Raw genomic sequence first — 16885 nt, forward strand, 5'->3', positions numbered from 1 at the left:
GACAGTCATTTTCCAACATTCCATTGACTCTGGATCAGTTCCTATGGAGTGGAGGGTAGCCAATGTAACCCCACTTTTTAAAAAAGGAGGGAGAGAGAAAACAGGGAATTATCGACCGGTCAGCCTGACATCGGTAGTGGGTAAAATGATGGAATCAATTATTAAGGATGTCATAGCAGTGCATTTGGAAAGAGGTGATATGATAGGTCCAAGTCAGCATGGATTTGTGAAAGGGAAATCATGCTTGACAAATCTTCTGGAATTTTTTGAAGATGTTTCCAGTAGAGTGGACAAGGGAGAACCAGTTGATGTGGTATATTTGGACTTTCAGAAGGCTTTCGACAAGGTCCCACACAAGAGATTAATGTGCAAAGTTAAAGTACATGGGATTGGGGGTAGTGTGCTGACATGGATTAAGAACTGGTTGTCAGACAGGAAGCAAAGAGTAGGAGTAAATGGGGACTTTTCAGAATGGCAGGCAGTGACTAGTGGGGTACCGCAAGGTTCTGTGCTTGGGCCCCAGCTGTTTACTCTGTACATTAATGATTTAGACGAGGGGATTAAATGTAGTATCTCCAAATTTGCGGATGACACTAAGTTGGGTGGCAGTGTGAGCTGCGAGGAGGATGCTATGAGGCTGCAGAGTGACTTGGATAGGTTAGGTGAGTGGGCAAATGTATGGCAGATGAAGTATAATGTGGATAAATGTGAGGTTATCCACTTTGGTGGTAAAAACAGAGAGACAGACTATTATCTGAATGGTGACAGATTAGGAAAAGGGGAGGTGCAAAGAGACCTGGGTGTCATGGTACATCAGTCATTGAAGGTTGGCATGCAGGTACAGCAGGCGGTTAAGAAAGCAAATGGCATGTTGGCCTTCATAGCGAGGGGATTTGAGTACAGGGGCAGGGAGGTGTTGCTACAGTTGTACAGGGCCTTGGTGAGGCCACACCTGGAGTATTGTGTACAGTTTTGGTCTCCTAACCTGAGGAAGGACATTCTTGCTATTGAGGGAGTGCAGCGAAGGTTCACCAGACTGATTCCCGGGATGGCGGGACTAACCTATCAAGAAAGACTGGATCAACTGGGCTTGTATTCACTGGAGTTCAGAAGAATGAGAGGGGACCTCATAGAAACGTTTAAAATTCTGACGGGGTTAGACAGGTTAGATGCAGGAAGAATGTTCACAATGTTGGGGAAGTCCAGAACCAGGGGACACAGTCTAAGGATAAGGGGTAAGCCATTTAGGACCGAGATGAGGAGGAATTTCTTCACCCAGAGAGTGGTGAACCTGTGGAATTCTCTACCACAGAAAGTTGTTGAGGCCAGTTCACTGAATATATTCAAAAAGGAGTTAGATGAAGTCCTTACTACTAGGGGAATCAAGGGGTATGGTGAGAAAGCAGGAATGGGGTACTGAAGTTGCATGTTCAGCCATGAACTCATTGAATGGCGGTGCAGGCTAGAAGGGCCGAATGGCCTACTCCTGCACCTATTTTCTATGTTTCTATGACTTGGTAATAACTTTTGGAGGCAAGAGACAAATTGCGATAGCAGCAGAATGTCTTTGTATCTTGTAGAAACAAGCAGGCAATTGGTAGCAACACATATGATTAACTGAGGGACAAAAAAGGTATAAAGATAGACAAGTTCGGACAGTCCATAGCGAGAACCCGGGACCAACACTCAACAGAAGCAGGGACCAGGGAGTGACCCTTGAAGGAACAGTGTCAGGACCGGATTGATCACCCGGGATGTATTGGGTAACTATGAGTTTTAAACAGTGTTGAATTGAACAAACAGTATTTTGAGCGGAAAGGAACACCCTTTGGAATGCCTTTCTGCAGAGTTAAGCAGAGTTAAATAGAGTATATGTATTGAGGAACTATAGAGTATAAGTGGCGAGTTTTGTACTTCTTCTGTAACGGAGAATTATAGAGTATAAGTAGTGAGTCTTGTACTTTTCCTGTATTAAACGAACATTAACGATGCTGTCATTTGTCTAGTGTGTAATTTGGTCTTTAACTCAGGAACCGTCGCAGGCAACTACTAGTCACACAACTAATGAAATTGCCACTTGCGCAACAATCGCTAATAGTTCCCAGTGTACCCTGGGTAAGGAGAATGCGGAAACACATTTTTTATTGTTGACATTAGTGGTAGCAAATAGAACACTTTTCCATTTCTGGTGCCCAAGAGACACAGAAGACTCTGATCTGTTTTTATGTTTTTAAAGTTATATTAAAGTTATTTTTGTTTCCTTTGATATTTCCTGTGGCACACACTGTTCCTGAGTGAGAGGGCAGATTGTATGGATATGAGTCCTCAATGGACTGTTTTCTTACAGTAGCTGCACAGGGTACTGCCAGAGCGCCCTGAACAAGCCGTGTACTCATTCCTGTGGGACAGATACTCAGTGCGATTTAGAGATACCAATGGGAAGAAAATCAAGGGTGCACACCCCACGCTGAGGAGTACATATCCTCATTAACAATCAAGTATAATCTTGATACAGCACTGCATATTCTCCCTTCGAATGATTGAGCAATACATTAGTTTGTGGAACATAGGAACAGGAGAAGGCTATTCAGCTCCTCGAGCCTGTTCTGCCTTTCAATTTGATCTTGGCTGACCTGCATTTTAATTCCATCCACTCGTCTTGGTTCCATAATAACCTCACCTAACAAAAATCTATCAATCTCAATTCTGAAATTTTCAATTGACTCCCAGCCTCAACAGCTTTTCAAGGGACAGAATTCCAGATTTCCATTAGCCTTTGTGTGAAGAAGTGCTTCCTGATCTTACCCCTAAATGGCATAGCTCTAATTTTACTTTTATGACCCCTTGTTCTGGACTGAGGAAATAGTTTTTCTGTATGGACCCTCGCGAATCCTTTACTTATCTTGAACTCTTCAATTAGATTGTAAAGTCCTGTCCCCTCAGTACAGATTCACATGAGGCATGTAGTGAAGTCAAGGTCACTCTGGACCTGCACCTTTATTTCACAGCTCTGGAATGCTGCACTTGCCTGAGACCTGTCCTTATATACCTGTCTCTTGCAAGTGCACCCCTGGTGGTAAGGTATGCTGGTGGTTACAGGTCATATCTTATTACAGTCATGTATAGCATGTTAGGATACAGTTATATATAATGTAAGATACATGACATCATCCTCCCCAAGGTCTTATTGTCTTTATAGGTTCAGTCTCTCAGGTGGTCTACGCTCTCGCGTGGAGCGTCTGAGTTGTAGTTCAGTTGTTGCCTTGGTGTCTGTTTTTCTTTGGGTGTGGTTGCTGGTATCTCACCTGGGCTGTCTGTTTCGATTGGTGTGATTGTTGTTGACTCGCCTGGACTGTCTGTTGGGATTGCCCCTTCCTCAGGTTGTTCCCTCTGTCTGTCCACCAGGTGTGGTGCGAGTTCCACATTGTAGTCTGCCTCTGGTTCCGCAGTGTTGTTGGTAAATCTGCTTTTGACTTGGTCTACATGCCTCCTGCAGGTTTTGCCATTGTCCATTTGTCCTACCAGTAGCCTGGTTCCTTCCTTGCCCATTACTGTCCCTGCAAGCCATTTGGGACCCCTGCCATAGTTTAGTACAAACACTTTGTCCCCTAACTCAAATTTCTGTCATGGTACTCAGTCAGCTTACGGCGCTTTGCCTCAACGATTTCGTGCATCTGGGAGGATGGGAGGATTAATGAGAGCCTTGTTTTTAAAGTCCTTTTCATCAACAGTTGCGCGGGGGGAATCCCAGTCAGTGAGTGCGGACGAGATCTGTATGCCAGCAGCAGTCGCGACAGGCGACCCTGTAGCGTGGGACCTTGGATTTTAAGCATGCCTTGTTTAATGATTTGCACTGCTCTCTCTGCCTGGCCGTTGGAGGCCGGCTTGAATGGTGCCGTCTTGACGTGATTTATGCCGTGGTCAATTATAAAGTCTTGGAATTCTGCGTTGGTGAATCACGGACCATTGTCACTGACCAATGTGTCAGGGATTCCGTGCATTGCAAACATGGTTGCGAGGCTCTCCACAGTGATGGAGGTTGTGCTCGAGTTTAAAATGGTGCATTCGATCCACTTTGAAAATGCATCTACAACTACGAGGAACATTTTGCCCATGAATGGGCCCGCATAGTCTACGTGCACCCGCGACCACAGTTTGGTAGGCCAGGGCCAGGGGCTCAGTGGAGCCTCCCTGGGGGCATTGTTGAGTTGGGCACAAATGGTGCACCTTCGGACGCAGAGCTCCAAGTCCGCGTCAATACCAGGCCACCAGACGTGGGATCTGGCTATGGCCTTCATGAGAAAGATCCCCAGGTGCTCGCGGTGGAGCTCCTGGACAAATGCCTCTCTGCCTCGCAGAGGCATGACTACTCGGCTGCCCCACATCAGGCAGTCTGCTTGTAGTGATAGCTCATGCATGCGCCTGTGAAAGGGTTTTAATTCCTCGGGGCAGGCATCGCGAGCCTCTGCCCAGTCACCGGTTAGGACACATCTTTTTACTAAGGATAACGTGGGGTCGCTGGCCGTCCAGGCTCTGATTTGGCGAGCCGTCACGGGCGAACCTGTGGACTCAAAGGCATTGATTGCCATGAATATCTCACAGTCCTGTTCGTCAGACCCTTCCGTGGTCGCCAGGGGTAGCTTGCTGAGCGCGTCGGCACAGTTGTCTGTGCCTGGTCTGTGCCTTATGGTATAGTCGTAGGACGCCAGCATGAGTGCCACCGTTGAATTCGCGCCGAGGCATTGGCGTTTATTGCCTTGCTCTCAGATAGGAGGGACGTGAGGGGCTTGTGGTCAGTTTCTAATGCAAACTTGGCCCCAAAAAGGTATTGGTGCATCTTTTTGACACCGTACACGCACGCGAGCACCTCCTTCTCTACCATTCCATACCCGCGCTCCGCCCGCGAAAGTGACCTGGAGGCATAAGCTATGGGTTGTAATTTGCCCGCACTATTGACATGTTGTAAAACGCACCCGACCCCATACGCTGACGCATCGCATGTGAGAACTAGCTTTTTACATGGGTCAAAGAAAGTCAAAACACTGTTGGAACACTGAAGGTTATTGAAGGCGCGTTCCTGGGCGTCTTCCCAAAACCAATCACACCCCTTCCTGAGTAGCCCGAGAAAGGCGCGCAGTTCTGAGACATTCCGGGGCCTGGGTGCCAGGCGAATTGCTTCTGTTTTGGACTCTGTTGGGCGGATTCCATCAGCGGCAATCCTTCTGCCCAAAAATTCAACCTCGGGTGCGAGAAACAGGCACTTGGATTTCTTGACTCGATCCAACCGCTTTAGTACTTCCTCCAAATTACGGAGTTGGGAGTCGGTGTCCCTGCCCGTGATAAGTATGTCGTCTTGAAATACAACCGTCCCCGGGATGGACTTGAGCAGACTCTCCATGTTGCGCTGGAATATGGCAGCTGCTGACCTGATGCCGAATGGGCATCGATTGTACATGAAAAGGCCTCGATGTGTGTTGATGGTGGTGAGTAGCTTGGATTCCTCGGTCAATTCTTGCATCATATACGCAGATGTGAGGTCTAATTTTGAGAAAAGTTTACCTCCAGCCAATGTGGCAAATAAGTCCTCCGCTCTGGGCAGCGGGTACTGGTCCTGTAGGGAGACTCTGTTTATGGTAGATTTGTAGTCCCCACACATTCGTACGGATCCATCAGGCTTCATGACTGGGATGATGGGACTTGTCCAGTCGCTAAATTCCACAGGTGATATAATGCCTTCCCGCAGAAGCCTGTCTAGTTCGTGTTCAATCTTTTCCCTCATCACATAGGGTACAGCTCTGGCCTTGTGATGGACCGGTCTAGCATCCTGTGTGATGTAGATTTTGACTTTGGCCCCTTTGAAAGTGCCCACATCTGGCTGAAAGAGATGTTCAAATCGCTTTATAACTGTTGAGCAGGAGGTCCGTTCCTCTAATGACATGGCATGGACATCATCCCATTTCCAGTTTAGTTTTGCCAGCCAGCTTCTCCCCAGCAGTGCTGGGGGGTCTTTGGGGACAATCCACAGGGGAAGTCGGTTCACTGTCCCTTTATGTGTGACAGAGAGCATGGCGCTGCCGAGGACTGGTACGATTTCTTTGGTATAGGTCCTTAGTTTGGTGTCGACCCTTGTAAGTTTTGGTCTGTCTCTTTTATGCGGCCACAGTTGTTCAAATTGTTGAGCGCCCATGAGAGATTGACTCACTCCCGTATCCAGCTCCATGTTGACAGATATCCCGTTGAGTAGGACCCTCATCATTATAGGAGGCGTCCTGATGTAGGAGTAGCGGCCATTGATCGTGTTGACCCGCTGTACATCGGTGTCCCGGGTACTGTCCCCACCATCTTCTGGTCCGCTTTCCGACCCATCCGATTCGTATACCAGCCGAGCTGCTGTTTTTTTGCACATGCGGGCCAAATGCCCTGTATATTCACAATTTCTGCAAACAGCCTGCTGAAATTGACATCCCCTTGACAAGTGCCCACCCCCATACCTCCAGCACAGACCTGTTTCATTTTTCAAGGTGTTCCCAAAGAATGAGCTGCGTCTGGCTGATCTCTCTTGAGCTTCTCTCGGTTTGTAGTTGATTGCTCGCATTCTGGGTTGATGAGGTGTGAACGGCCGTTCCTGTGGCCCCGAATGGCCTACTCCTGCACCTATTTTCTATGTTTCTATGTTTCTATGTTTCTGCCTGTTGTCGAGAGCCTGTTCTCCTGGTTTTGTCTGTGTGTGGGGGTAGCAGCTTGTTTAGTGTTGTGAACTTCTTGTTCCGATATTTCGTTAGTTGTCGTATCTGCATTGTAAATCAACCTCGTTTCTTCTTCCCTTACCAAGAATGTCTGTGCAACCAGTGCTGCTGCCTCTAAGGTCAGGTTCTTGGTCTCTATGAGCTTTCGGAATATGCCTGCGTGGCCTATTCCTTCAATGAAAAAGTCTCTCAGCATTTTTCTCCTCAGTTAATCGGAGAACTCACATAAACTAGCCAACCTCTGAAGTTCCGCCACGAAGTCGGGTATGCTCTGGCCCACACAGTGTCTGTAGTTGTAGAATCTGTGTCTGGCCATGTGTAGGCTGCTCGCTGGCTTCAGGTGGTCTCTTACCAGTGTGCTCAATTCTTCAAACGACTTGCTTGCTGGTTTCTCGGGTGCCAACAGATCCTTCATTAAAGTGTATGTTTTCGAGCCACAGCTGGTCAAGAGATGGGCTCTTCTCTTGTGTGTCTTATTGTCGCCTAACCAGTCTTTGGTTACAAAGCTTTGCTGGAGCCTTTCTATAAAGTCCTCCCAATTGTCTCCCGCATTGTACTTTTCATCTGATCCGTTGTTCGCCATTCTGTGGATTCTGTAATCCTGTAACTCGTCGCCACTGTAAAGTCCTGTCCCCTCAGTACAGATTCACACGAGGCATGTAGTGAAGTCAAGGTCACTCTGGACCTGCACCTTTATTTCACAGCTCTGGAATGCTGCACTTGCCTGAGACCTGTTCTTATATACCTGTCTCTTGCTAGTGCACCCCTGGTGGTAAGGTATGCTGGTGGTTACAGGTCATATCTTATTACAGTCATGTATAGCATGTTAGGATACAGTTATATATAATAATGTAAGATACATGACCTAGATCATCCTTTAATTTCATATATTCAACTGAATAAATGCATAGTCTCTGTAACCTGCCATCAGAATTTAGCCTTCTTGGCCCAGGTATATACTTAAGGTGGAGATAGACAGATTTTTGAATGATAAGGAAGTCAAGGGTTATGGGGAGTGGGCAGAGAAGTGGAGTTGAGTCCAAAATTAGATCAGCCATGATCTTATTGAATGGCGGAGCATGTTTCAGGGGCCAAATGGGCTACTCCTGCTCCTAATTCTTATGTATCATTCTGGTCAATCTGTGCTACACCCCCTCCAATATATCCTTCCTAAGATGCTCTGCCCAGAACTCCACTACGCTAAATGAGGTTTAACTAGAACTTTATATAACTGCAACATAACTTCCATCCCTTTGTATTCCAGCTCCCTTGAGATAAAGGCCAACATTCCATTAGACTTTTACATTATTTTTTTGTATCTGCTCACTAGCTTTTAGCAATTTCTGTTCTTGCACCCCTAAATCTATCTGCTCCTCCATAGTTCCAAGCTTCTCACCATTTAGAAAATAATCGGATCTATCTTTCTTAGGTCCAAAGTGAATGACCTTGCACAGTTTAGGCTGACACAGTTTAATAATTGTACAGTTCCACACAGGTAGCAAGCCCCCATAACACACAAGACATTCTTACCAATACTGGCCTCTGCCAAGAGTAATTGAGATGGCACTAGCTCAGCAGAGGTGCTGCCATAAACAGCGATCGCAAAGCGCAGAGACTGCAAGGCTCCAGGAACAGCTTCCTCGTGTTTACCCTCGAAAAGAAGTTTCTGGGCCACCGTCCGTGTCAAATCAATTAGGTGTTTCTGTAAAACAACAAAAGCATTCGACAAATGTCAAGCACCAACAATAAAGGTTGAGATTTTTTTGTTCAAAGGAATTTCTCCAACGCAGCAGTCAGTTAATAGAATTACTGACAGGCACCAGGCACAAGACAGTCAATGAAAGATGCTGTCTTTGTTTGTTTGTTCTAATTTCCCCATCTCCTCCCTTGAAGGTTCTTCTATGTACACAGCATGGCAGCACTCCATTACTGCACCAAATGCCACAATTTATGTGTAAGCTGAGACAGTGAGTCTCAATTGTGGAAAAGTATCGCAGCTGATCCTGTCCTTATCAATGCACTTTCCAACAAGGGTCACTGAATAACAATCAGATGTGAGGGCTCTGGCTGATTTTAATAGTGGAGAACAGGGAAATGGCAGAGACGTTGAACAAATATTTTGTACTGGTCTTCATGGTAGAAGACACTAAAAACATCCCAATAGTGGATAATCAAGGGCTAAAGGGAGGGAGGAACACTATCACTAATGAAGTAGTACTCGGTAAAATAATGGGTCTAAAGGTAGACAAGTCCCCTGGATCTGATGGCTTACATCCTAGGTATTGTGTTCCTAACACAGATGGTGCACACAGGGAGGTTAAAGTAACAGTGACCTCAGTCTTTAATAAGACACTCCAGAGTGAGGAACAGGCCTTAGGGGCCAGCTTATATACAGTGCTCCCAAGGGATGCTGGGATCACTTGGGACTTCAGGGGATGAGCTCCCTGGTAACAGGACATGCTTTACAGATACACAACATCACTCCCCGCCCCCCCCCCCCCATCCCTCCAAAGTCAAAGTAAAAATTATTTACAAGGTGAGGCGGTTGGGAGCCTTTCTTTCTCTGGTGGACCGCCTCGGTACAAATGTCTGTTCTGGTGTGTTGGCTGTGCCCTCGTTGGGCAGGCGTGTTGTTGGCCCTGCAGGGCTGCTGGGTGAGCTTGGCTTTGCTGGGCTGTTGGGCATGATGGGTTCAATTTCCTGGTCCAGCGTGGTGTCGTTGATCCTTTGGGTGTGTATTGTGGGCTCGAAAAAGGCGGTGTCTCCTGTGGGTTGTTCAGGGCAGTCTGTGAACCGCAGCCTCATTTGGTCCAGGTGCTTTCTGCAAATTTGTCCATTGTCTAGTTTGACTACAAACACCCTATTCCCTTCTTTAGCTATCACCGTGCCCGTGATCCACTTGGGACCATGTCCGTAGTGTACCACATACACAGGGTCATTCAGACCAATTTCCCGTGACACAGTGGCGTGACCATCGTTTACATTTTGTTGCTGCCACCTGCTCTCTACCTGATCATGCAGGTTGGGGTGAACCAGCGAGAGTCTGGTTTTAAGTGTCCTTTTCATGAGTAGCTCAGCCGGGGGCACCCCTGTGAGCGAGTGGGGTATCATGCGGTAGCTGAGCAGTACTCGGGACAGGTGGGTTTGGAGTGAGCCTTCTGTGACTCGTTTAAGGCTCTGTTTGATGGTTTGTACTCCCCGCTCTGCCTGCCCATTGGAGGCTGGTTTAAACGGGGCCGAGGTGACATGTTTGATTCCATTGCGGGTCATGAATTCTTTAAATTCGGCACTGGTGAAACATGGCCCGTTGTCACTGACCAGTATGTCAGGCAGGCCGTGGGTGGCAAACATGGCCCTCAGGCTTTCAATGGTGGCGGTGGCGGTGCTTCCCGACATTATTTCACATTCAATCCATTTTGAAAAAGCATCCACCACCACCAGGAACATTTTACCGAGAAATGGGCCCGCATAGTCGACATGGATCCTTGACCATGATCTGGAGGGCCAGGACCACAAACTTAGTGTTGCCTCTCTGGGCGCGTTGCTCAACTGAGCACATATGCTGCATTGCCGTACACAGGACTCTAAGTCAGAGTCAACACTGGGCCAGCACACGTGGGATCTGGCTATCGCTTTCATCATTACTATACCCGGGTGAGTGCTGTGGAGATCCGAGATGAACGTCTCCCTGCCCTTTTTTGGTAGCACTACACCGTTACCCCACAACTTGCAGTCTGCCTGAATGGACAGCGCGTCCTTTTGCTGCTGGAACAGCTTGATTGGCTCTTGCATTTTCAACGGGGATGCTGGCCCAGCTCCCATGCAGTACACAGTTTTTTACTAGGGACAGCAGAGGATCTTGGCTGGTCCAAGTCCTAATCTGGCGGGCGGTGACAGGTGATTTATCATTTTCAAACGCTTCCATGGCCATCAACAAGTCTGCGTGCTGCGCCACCATCAACAAGTTTGCAGGCTGCGCCATTTCCACCCCCGTGGTGGGCAATGGTAGCTGTCTGATAGCATCCACACAGTTCTCGGTGCCTGGCCTGTGGTGGATGGTATAGTTATACGCTGATAGCGCGAGTGCCCATCTTTGTATGCGGGCTGAGGCATTAATATTTATTCCCTTGTTTTCAGCGAACAGGGATACGAGGGGCTTGTGATCGGTTTCCAGCTCAAATTTGAGGCCAAACAGGTACTGATGCATTTTCTTTACCCTGAACACACACGCTAATGCCTCTTTCTTAATCATGCTGTAGGCTCTCTCGGCCTTAGACAAGCTCCTGGAAGCATAGGCGACAGGTTGCAACTTCCCCGCAACATTCGCTTGTTGTAATACACACCCGACTCCGTACGACGACGCGTCACATGCTAGCACAAGTCTTTTACACGGGTTATACAATACAAGCAGCTTGTTGGAGCATAAAATGTTTCTGGCTTTCTCAAAAGTAATTGCTTGTTTTTTTTCTCATACCCAGTTCTCACCTTTGTGCAATAACACATGTAGGGGCTCTAAAAGGGTGTTTAACCCCGGTAGGAAGTTACCAAAATAGTTGAGGAGTCCCAGGAACGACCGCAGCTCTGACGTTCAGTGGCTTGGGCGCGTTCCTGATAGCCTCTGTCTTGGCGTCTGTGGGCCGAATGCCGTCCGCCACGATCTTTCTCCCCAAAAACTCCACTTCTGCTGTCATGAAAACGCATTTTGACCTCTTCAGCCGCAGCCCTACGCGATCCAGTTGCTGGAGGACCTCCTCCAGGTTTTGTAGGTGCTCGGTGGTGTCCCGCCCCGTGACCAATGTGTCGTCCTGAAAGACCACCGTGTGTGGTACCGACGTGAGTAGGCTCTCCATGTTTCTCTGGAAGATAGCTGCTGACGACCGAATTCCAAACAGGCATCTGTTGTAGGTGAACAGGCCCTTGTGCGTGATGATGCAGGTGAGGCCCTTCAAAGACTCCTCCAGCTCCTGCGTCATGTAGGCCGAAGTCAGGTCGAGCTTGGTGAACGTCTTGCCTCCTGCCAGCGTCGCAAATAGGTCGTCTGCCTTAGGTAGCGGGTATTGGTCCTGTAGTGAAAAATGATTAATAGTTACTTTATAATCGCCACAAATCCTGACCGTGCCATCACTTTTGAGTACTGGAACAATCGGGCTGACCCACTCGCTGAATTCCACTGGGGAGATGATGTCCTCGCGTTGCAGCCTATCGAGCTCGATTTCCAGTCTCTCCCTCATTATGAGAGGTACCGCTTGCGCCTTGTGGTGAATGGGTCATGCCTCTGGGACCAAGTGGATCTGCACCTTCGCCCTGGAAAAGTTTCCAATGCCTGGCTCAAAAACGGAAGGAAATGTGTTAAGAATCTGGGTACATGAGGCCTCATCGACATGTGATAGCGCTCAGATGTCATCCCAGTTCCAGCGGATTTTGCCCAGCCAGCTCCTTCCAAGCAGTGTGGGGCCATCGCCCGGGACAATCCAGAGTGGCAGTTTGTGCACCATGCCCTCGTGGGTGACCTTTACCATGGCGCTGCCCAGGACAGTGATAAGCTCTTTGGGTGTAAGCTCTCAGTTTCATGTGGATGGGGCTCAGGGCTGGTCTGAATGCCTTGTTGCACCACAGTCTCTCAAACATCTTTTTACTCATGATGGATTAGGTAGCGCCAGTGTCCAGTTCCATGGCTACGGGTAAGCCATTCAATTTTACATTTAGCATTATAGGTGGACATTTCTTCAAAAATGTGTGCACCCCGTGTACTTCAGCATCTGCCTCCTCTCTCTGAGGCTCAAAATTGCTTTGATCCACCATGGACCGATCTTCCTCTGCCACGTGGTGGTTAGCAGGTTTTGCAGACCTTGCAGCTCGTTTGCAAGCTCATTGCAGGTGCTCCATTGTTCCACAGCTCTTGCAAACATACCATTTGAAGCGGCATGAACAGGCTGAATGGAGGCCTCCACAACGCCAACAAGGTGTGAATTGCCTTGCATTCATCCTTTGTTGCGGACCCTGAGTCATCTGGGTCACCTGAGGCCTGCTGGCAGTTGCAGACTCATGGGTTCTGCCCTGTACATTTCTGCTTGCAAACACAGTTCCAGTTAATTTATGAACATTGCTAGCACTTGTGTGCTGAGAGATTTATTTGGTGTTATCATTGGTGGACATAAACGCCTGTGCTATCGCAATGGCCTTACTGAAGGTCGGTGTCTCTACAGTCAAAAGTTTTCGTAGGATGGTCTCGTGACCAATGCCCAGTACAAAAAAGTCTCTGAGCATCTGCTCCAGGTAGTCATCAAACTCACATTGTCCTGCAAGTCGCCTTAGCTCGGCGACGTAGCTCGCCACTTCCTGACCTTCAGATCGCTGGCACGTGTACAACTGATATCTCGCCATCAGCACGCTCTCGGGTTAAGATGCTCCAGAACCAGTGTACACAGCTCCTCATACGACTTATCTGTGGGTTTTACCGGAGCCAGAAGATTCTTCATGAAGCTATAGGTCGGTGCCCCGCAGACTGTGAGGAGGACCGCTCTTGTTTTTGCAGCGCTTCCTTCTCCGTCCAGCTCGTTGGCTACAACGTACTGGTCTAGCTATTCAACATAGGCTTCCCAGTCCTCACCCTCCGAGAACTTCTCCAGGATGCCCACAGTTTGCTGCATCTTTGCGTTGGATTCGTACTCTCATCGCCAGTTATTGTGTTCCTAACACAGATGAGGCTGCACACAGGGAGGTTAAAGTAACAGTGACCTCAGTCTTTAATAAGACACTCCAGAGTGAGGAACAGGCCTTAGGGGCCGGCTTATATACAGTGCTCCCAAGGGATGCTGGGATTCCTTGGGACTTCAGGGGATGCGCTCCCTGGTGGCGGAACATGGGAGTGCATGCTTTACAGATACACAACACTAGGATCTTAAAAGAAGTGGCTGCAGAGATAGTGGATGCATTGATTGTAATCTACCAACATTCCCTGGATTCTGGGGCGGTCCCAGAAGATTGGAAAACCGCAAATGTAACGCCCCTATTTAAAAAAGGAGGCCGACAAAAAGCAGGAAACTATAGAGCAGTTAGCCCAACATCTGTCGTTGGGAAAATGCTGGAGACCATTATTAAGGAAGCAGTAGTGGGACATTTGGAAAAGAATAATTCAATCAAACAGAGTCAGCATGGTTTTATGAAAGGGAAATCACGTTTGACAAATTTGCTGGAGTTCTTTGAGGATGTAATGAGCAGGGTGGATCAGGGGGAACCAGAGGATGTGGTGTTTTTGGATTTCCAGAAGGCATTCAATAAGGTGCCACATAAAAGGTTACTGCACAAGATAAAAGTTCACGGGTAATATATTAGCATGGATAGAGGATTAGCTAACTAACAGAAAACAGAGAGTCAGGATAAATGGGTCATTTTCCGGTTGGCAAACAGTAACTAGTGGGGCGCTGCAGGGATCAGTACTGCATCCTCAACTATTTACAATCTATATTAATGACTTAGATGAAGGGACTGAGTGTAATGTAGCCAAGTTTGCTGATAATACAAAGATGGGTGGGAAAGCAAATTGTGAAGTGGACACAAAAAATCTGTAAACGGATATAGACAGGCTCAGTGAGTGGGCAAAAAATTGGCAGATGGAGTATAATGTGGGAAAATGTGAGGTTATTCACTTTGGCAGAAAAAATAGAAAAGCAAATTATAATTTGAATGGAGAAAAATTGCAAAGTGCAGAGGAACTCGGGGATTCTTGTGCATGAAACACAAAAAGTTAATATGCATGTAGAGCAAGTAATCAGGAAGGTAAATGGAATGTTGGCCTTTATTGCAAGGGGGATAGAGTATAAAAGCAGAGAAGTCCTACTAATGTACAGGGTATTGGTGAGGCCACACCTAGAGTATTGCGTACAGTTTTGGTTTCCGTATTTAAGGAAGGATATACTTGCATTGGAGGCTGTTCAGAGATGGTTCACTAGGTTGATTCCAGAGAGCACCAGTTCAAACTGTCACAGGAGCATCCAGTCGTGCCCCGGTAACTGTCCCCAAAGGAAGTGGAGTGTGGGAAATTGCACTTCGCTTCCATTGAGGGATGGTAAGGCCAATTCTGCGGCGGGAGCAGGACTTCCACGCTGGGGGCTAAAATTCCCTGCCCCAGAAGGTTACCGCCCCCAAGATGGGAGCCTGTGCGGGGAGGCAGAGAGAAGTTGAGGGGAGACGGGGGTGGGGGATGGAGGGGAGAGTGATGGAGGTGGGGGGCGGAGAAACCCAGGGCGGGGGACAGGAGGGGCCACATTGCAGCAGAGGTCTGGGGGGGGGGTGAAGTGTGTTGGAGGGGCGGGCCTGGGGGCTCTGTGCCTCGGTGCAGGGAGTGTTCAGAGTGGGGTGGACGGGTTGACTGCGCAGATGGCGGTTGGTGGATGTGGTGTGGTTGGCGTCGTGGGGGCGTGGCTCCGGGGTGGCCGGGGCTGGGGGCTCGACATCCGGGGGTGTTCGGCATTTGGGAAGGATTCTGACGGGACGGGGCGGGTTGGGTGCGGGGGGAGTGTTCCCGGTGTTGGGTGGGTCCAGAGCCGGAGGGGGGGGCGGGGTCTTGGGATGGGGGGGGGGGGCTGTTTGGGGCTGGGATTGGGAGAGACTTCTTCACTCGGGGAGTTGTTGGCCTGTGGGGTTCCCTGCCGCAGAGAGTTGTTGATGCCAGTTCATTGGATGTGTTCGGGAGGGTTAGATGTGGTCCTTGCGGCTGGGGGGGTCGGGGGTGTGGAGGGGGCGTGGGGGGGAGGTGCTGGGGTGGGTGATCAGCCATGATCTTGTTGAATGGCGGTGCAGGCTCGAAGGGCCGAATGGTATACTTCTGCACCTATTTTCTATGTTTCTATGAGGGGGTTGACTTATGAAGATAGGTTGAGTAGGTTGGGGCTATACTCATTGGAGTTCAGAAGAATGAGAGGTGATCTTATCGAAACAATATAAGATAATGAGGGGGCTCGACAAGGTGGATGCAGAGAGGATATTTCCACTCAAAGGGGAAAATAAAACTAGGGGACATAGCCTCAGAATAAGGGGCCGCCCATTTAAAACTGAGATGAGGAGGAATTTCTTCTCTCGGAGGGTTGTAAATCTATGGAATTCTCTGCCCCAGAGAGCTATGGAGGCTGGGCCATTGAATATATTTAAGGCGGAGAAAGACAGATTTTTGAGCGATAAGGGAATAAAGGGTTATGGGGAGCGGGCAGAGAAGTGGACCTGAGTCCATGGTGAGATCAGCCATGATCTTATTAGATGCCGGAGCAGGATCAAGGGGCCAGGTGGCCTACTCCTGCTCCTATTTCTTATGTTCTTATTTTATCCTTATTAATGCAGAGACATTTTGGCCAAGTGTAGTGTCACAAAAATGGGTGACAAACATACTCAATGAATAGTGTTAAAATAGTTAAGGATAAAGTTGAAAGGGACTTGGAGTCTAGGTTGACTTGATACTCAATATACCCAAATAATGCAGAGCAACGATCGACAAAATTAATACAATATTAAACTATAACCAAGTGAGTAGAATACAAGTCAGAGGAAGTAATGATCAAATTCTATAGTGCTCTCGTCAGCCAACACCTTGAGTACTGTTTCTAGTCTCAGGATGGAAGGGAGACAATGAAGTTTTGGAGGCAATGCAAAGAAAAGCCATGAGGTTGATCTCTAGCGTTTAATTAAAATTAAATTTTTTAAATTAATGGTGGATCACTAATGCTTAGCAGGTAAAGCTGCCATCCTGTATAGCACTATATCATCATTATCATCATCATAGGCAGTCCCTCGAAATCAAAAAAGACTTGCTTCCACTCTAAAAGTGAGTTCTCAGGTGGCTGTACAGGCCAATGTGGAAATTACAGTCTCTGTCACAGGTGGGACAGACAGTCATTGAAGGAAAGGGTGGGTGGGGAGTCTGGTTTTCCGTACGCTCCTTCTGCTGTCTACGCTTGTTTTCTACATGCTCTCGGTGACGAGACTCGAGGTGCTCAGCGCCCTCCCGGATGCTCTTCCTCCACTTAGAGTGGTCTTGGGCCAGGGATTCCCAGGTGCCAGTGGGGAGGTTGCACTTTATCAAGGAGGCTTTGAGGATGTCCTTTAAACATTTCTTCTGCCCACCTGGGGCTCGCTTGCCATGTAGG

At 48.2% G+C, this 16885-nt stretch overlaps 1 protein-coding gene across 1 annotated transcript in view; it reads right to left on the reverse strand.

Annotated features, from left to right (window-relative positions):
* The window catches only part of zmynd12 (zinc finger, MYND-type containing 12), a 66493-nt gene that overhangs the window by 22386 nt on the left and 27222 nt on the right, over positions 1–16885 (reverse strand). The window contains exon 3 of the mRNA XM_070860238.1: positions 8277–8448. Within this exon, the coding sequence (XP_070716339.1) occupies positions 8277–8448 (172 nt within the window). The remainder of the gene's footprint in view (positions 1–8276; positions 8449–16885) is intronic.

This window comes from Pristiophorus japonicus, chromosome 18 (assembly GCF_044704955.1).
Source record: "Pristiophorus japonicus isolate sPriJap1 chromosome 18, sPriJap1.hap1, whole genome shotgun sequence".
NCBI classification, from domain to species: domain Eukaryota; kingdom Metazoa; phylum Chordata; class Chondrichthyes; family Pristiophoridae; genus Pristiophorus; species Pristiophorus japonicus.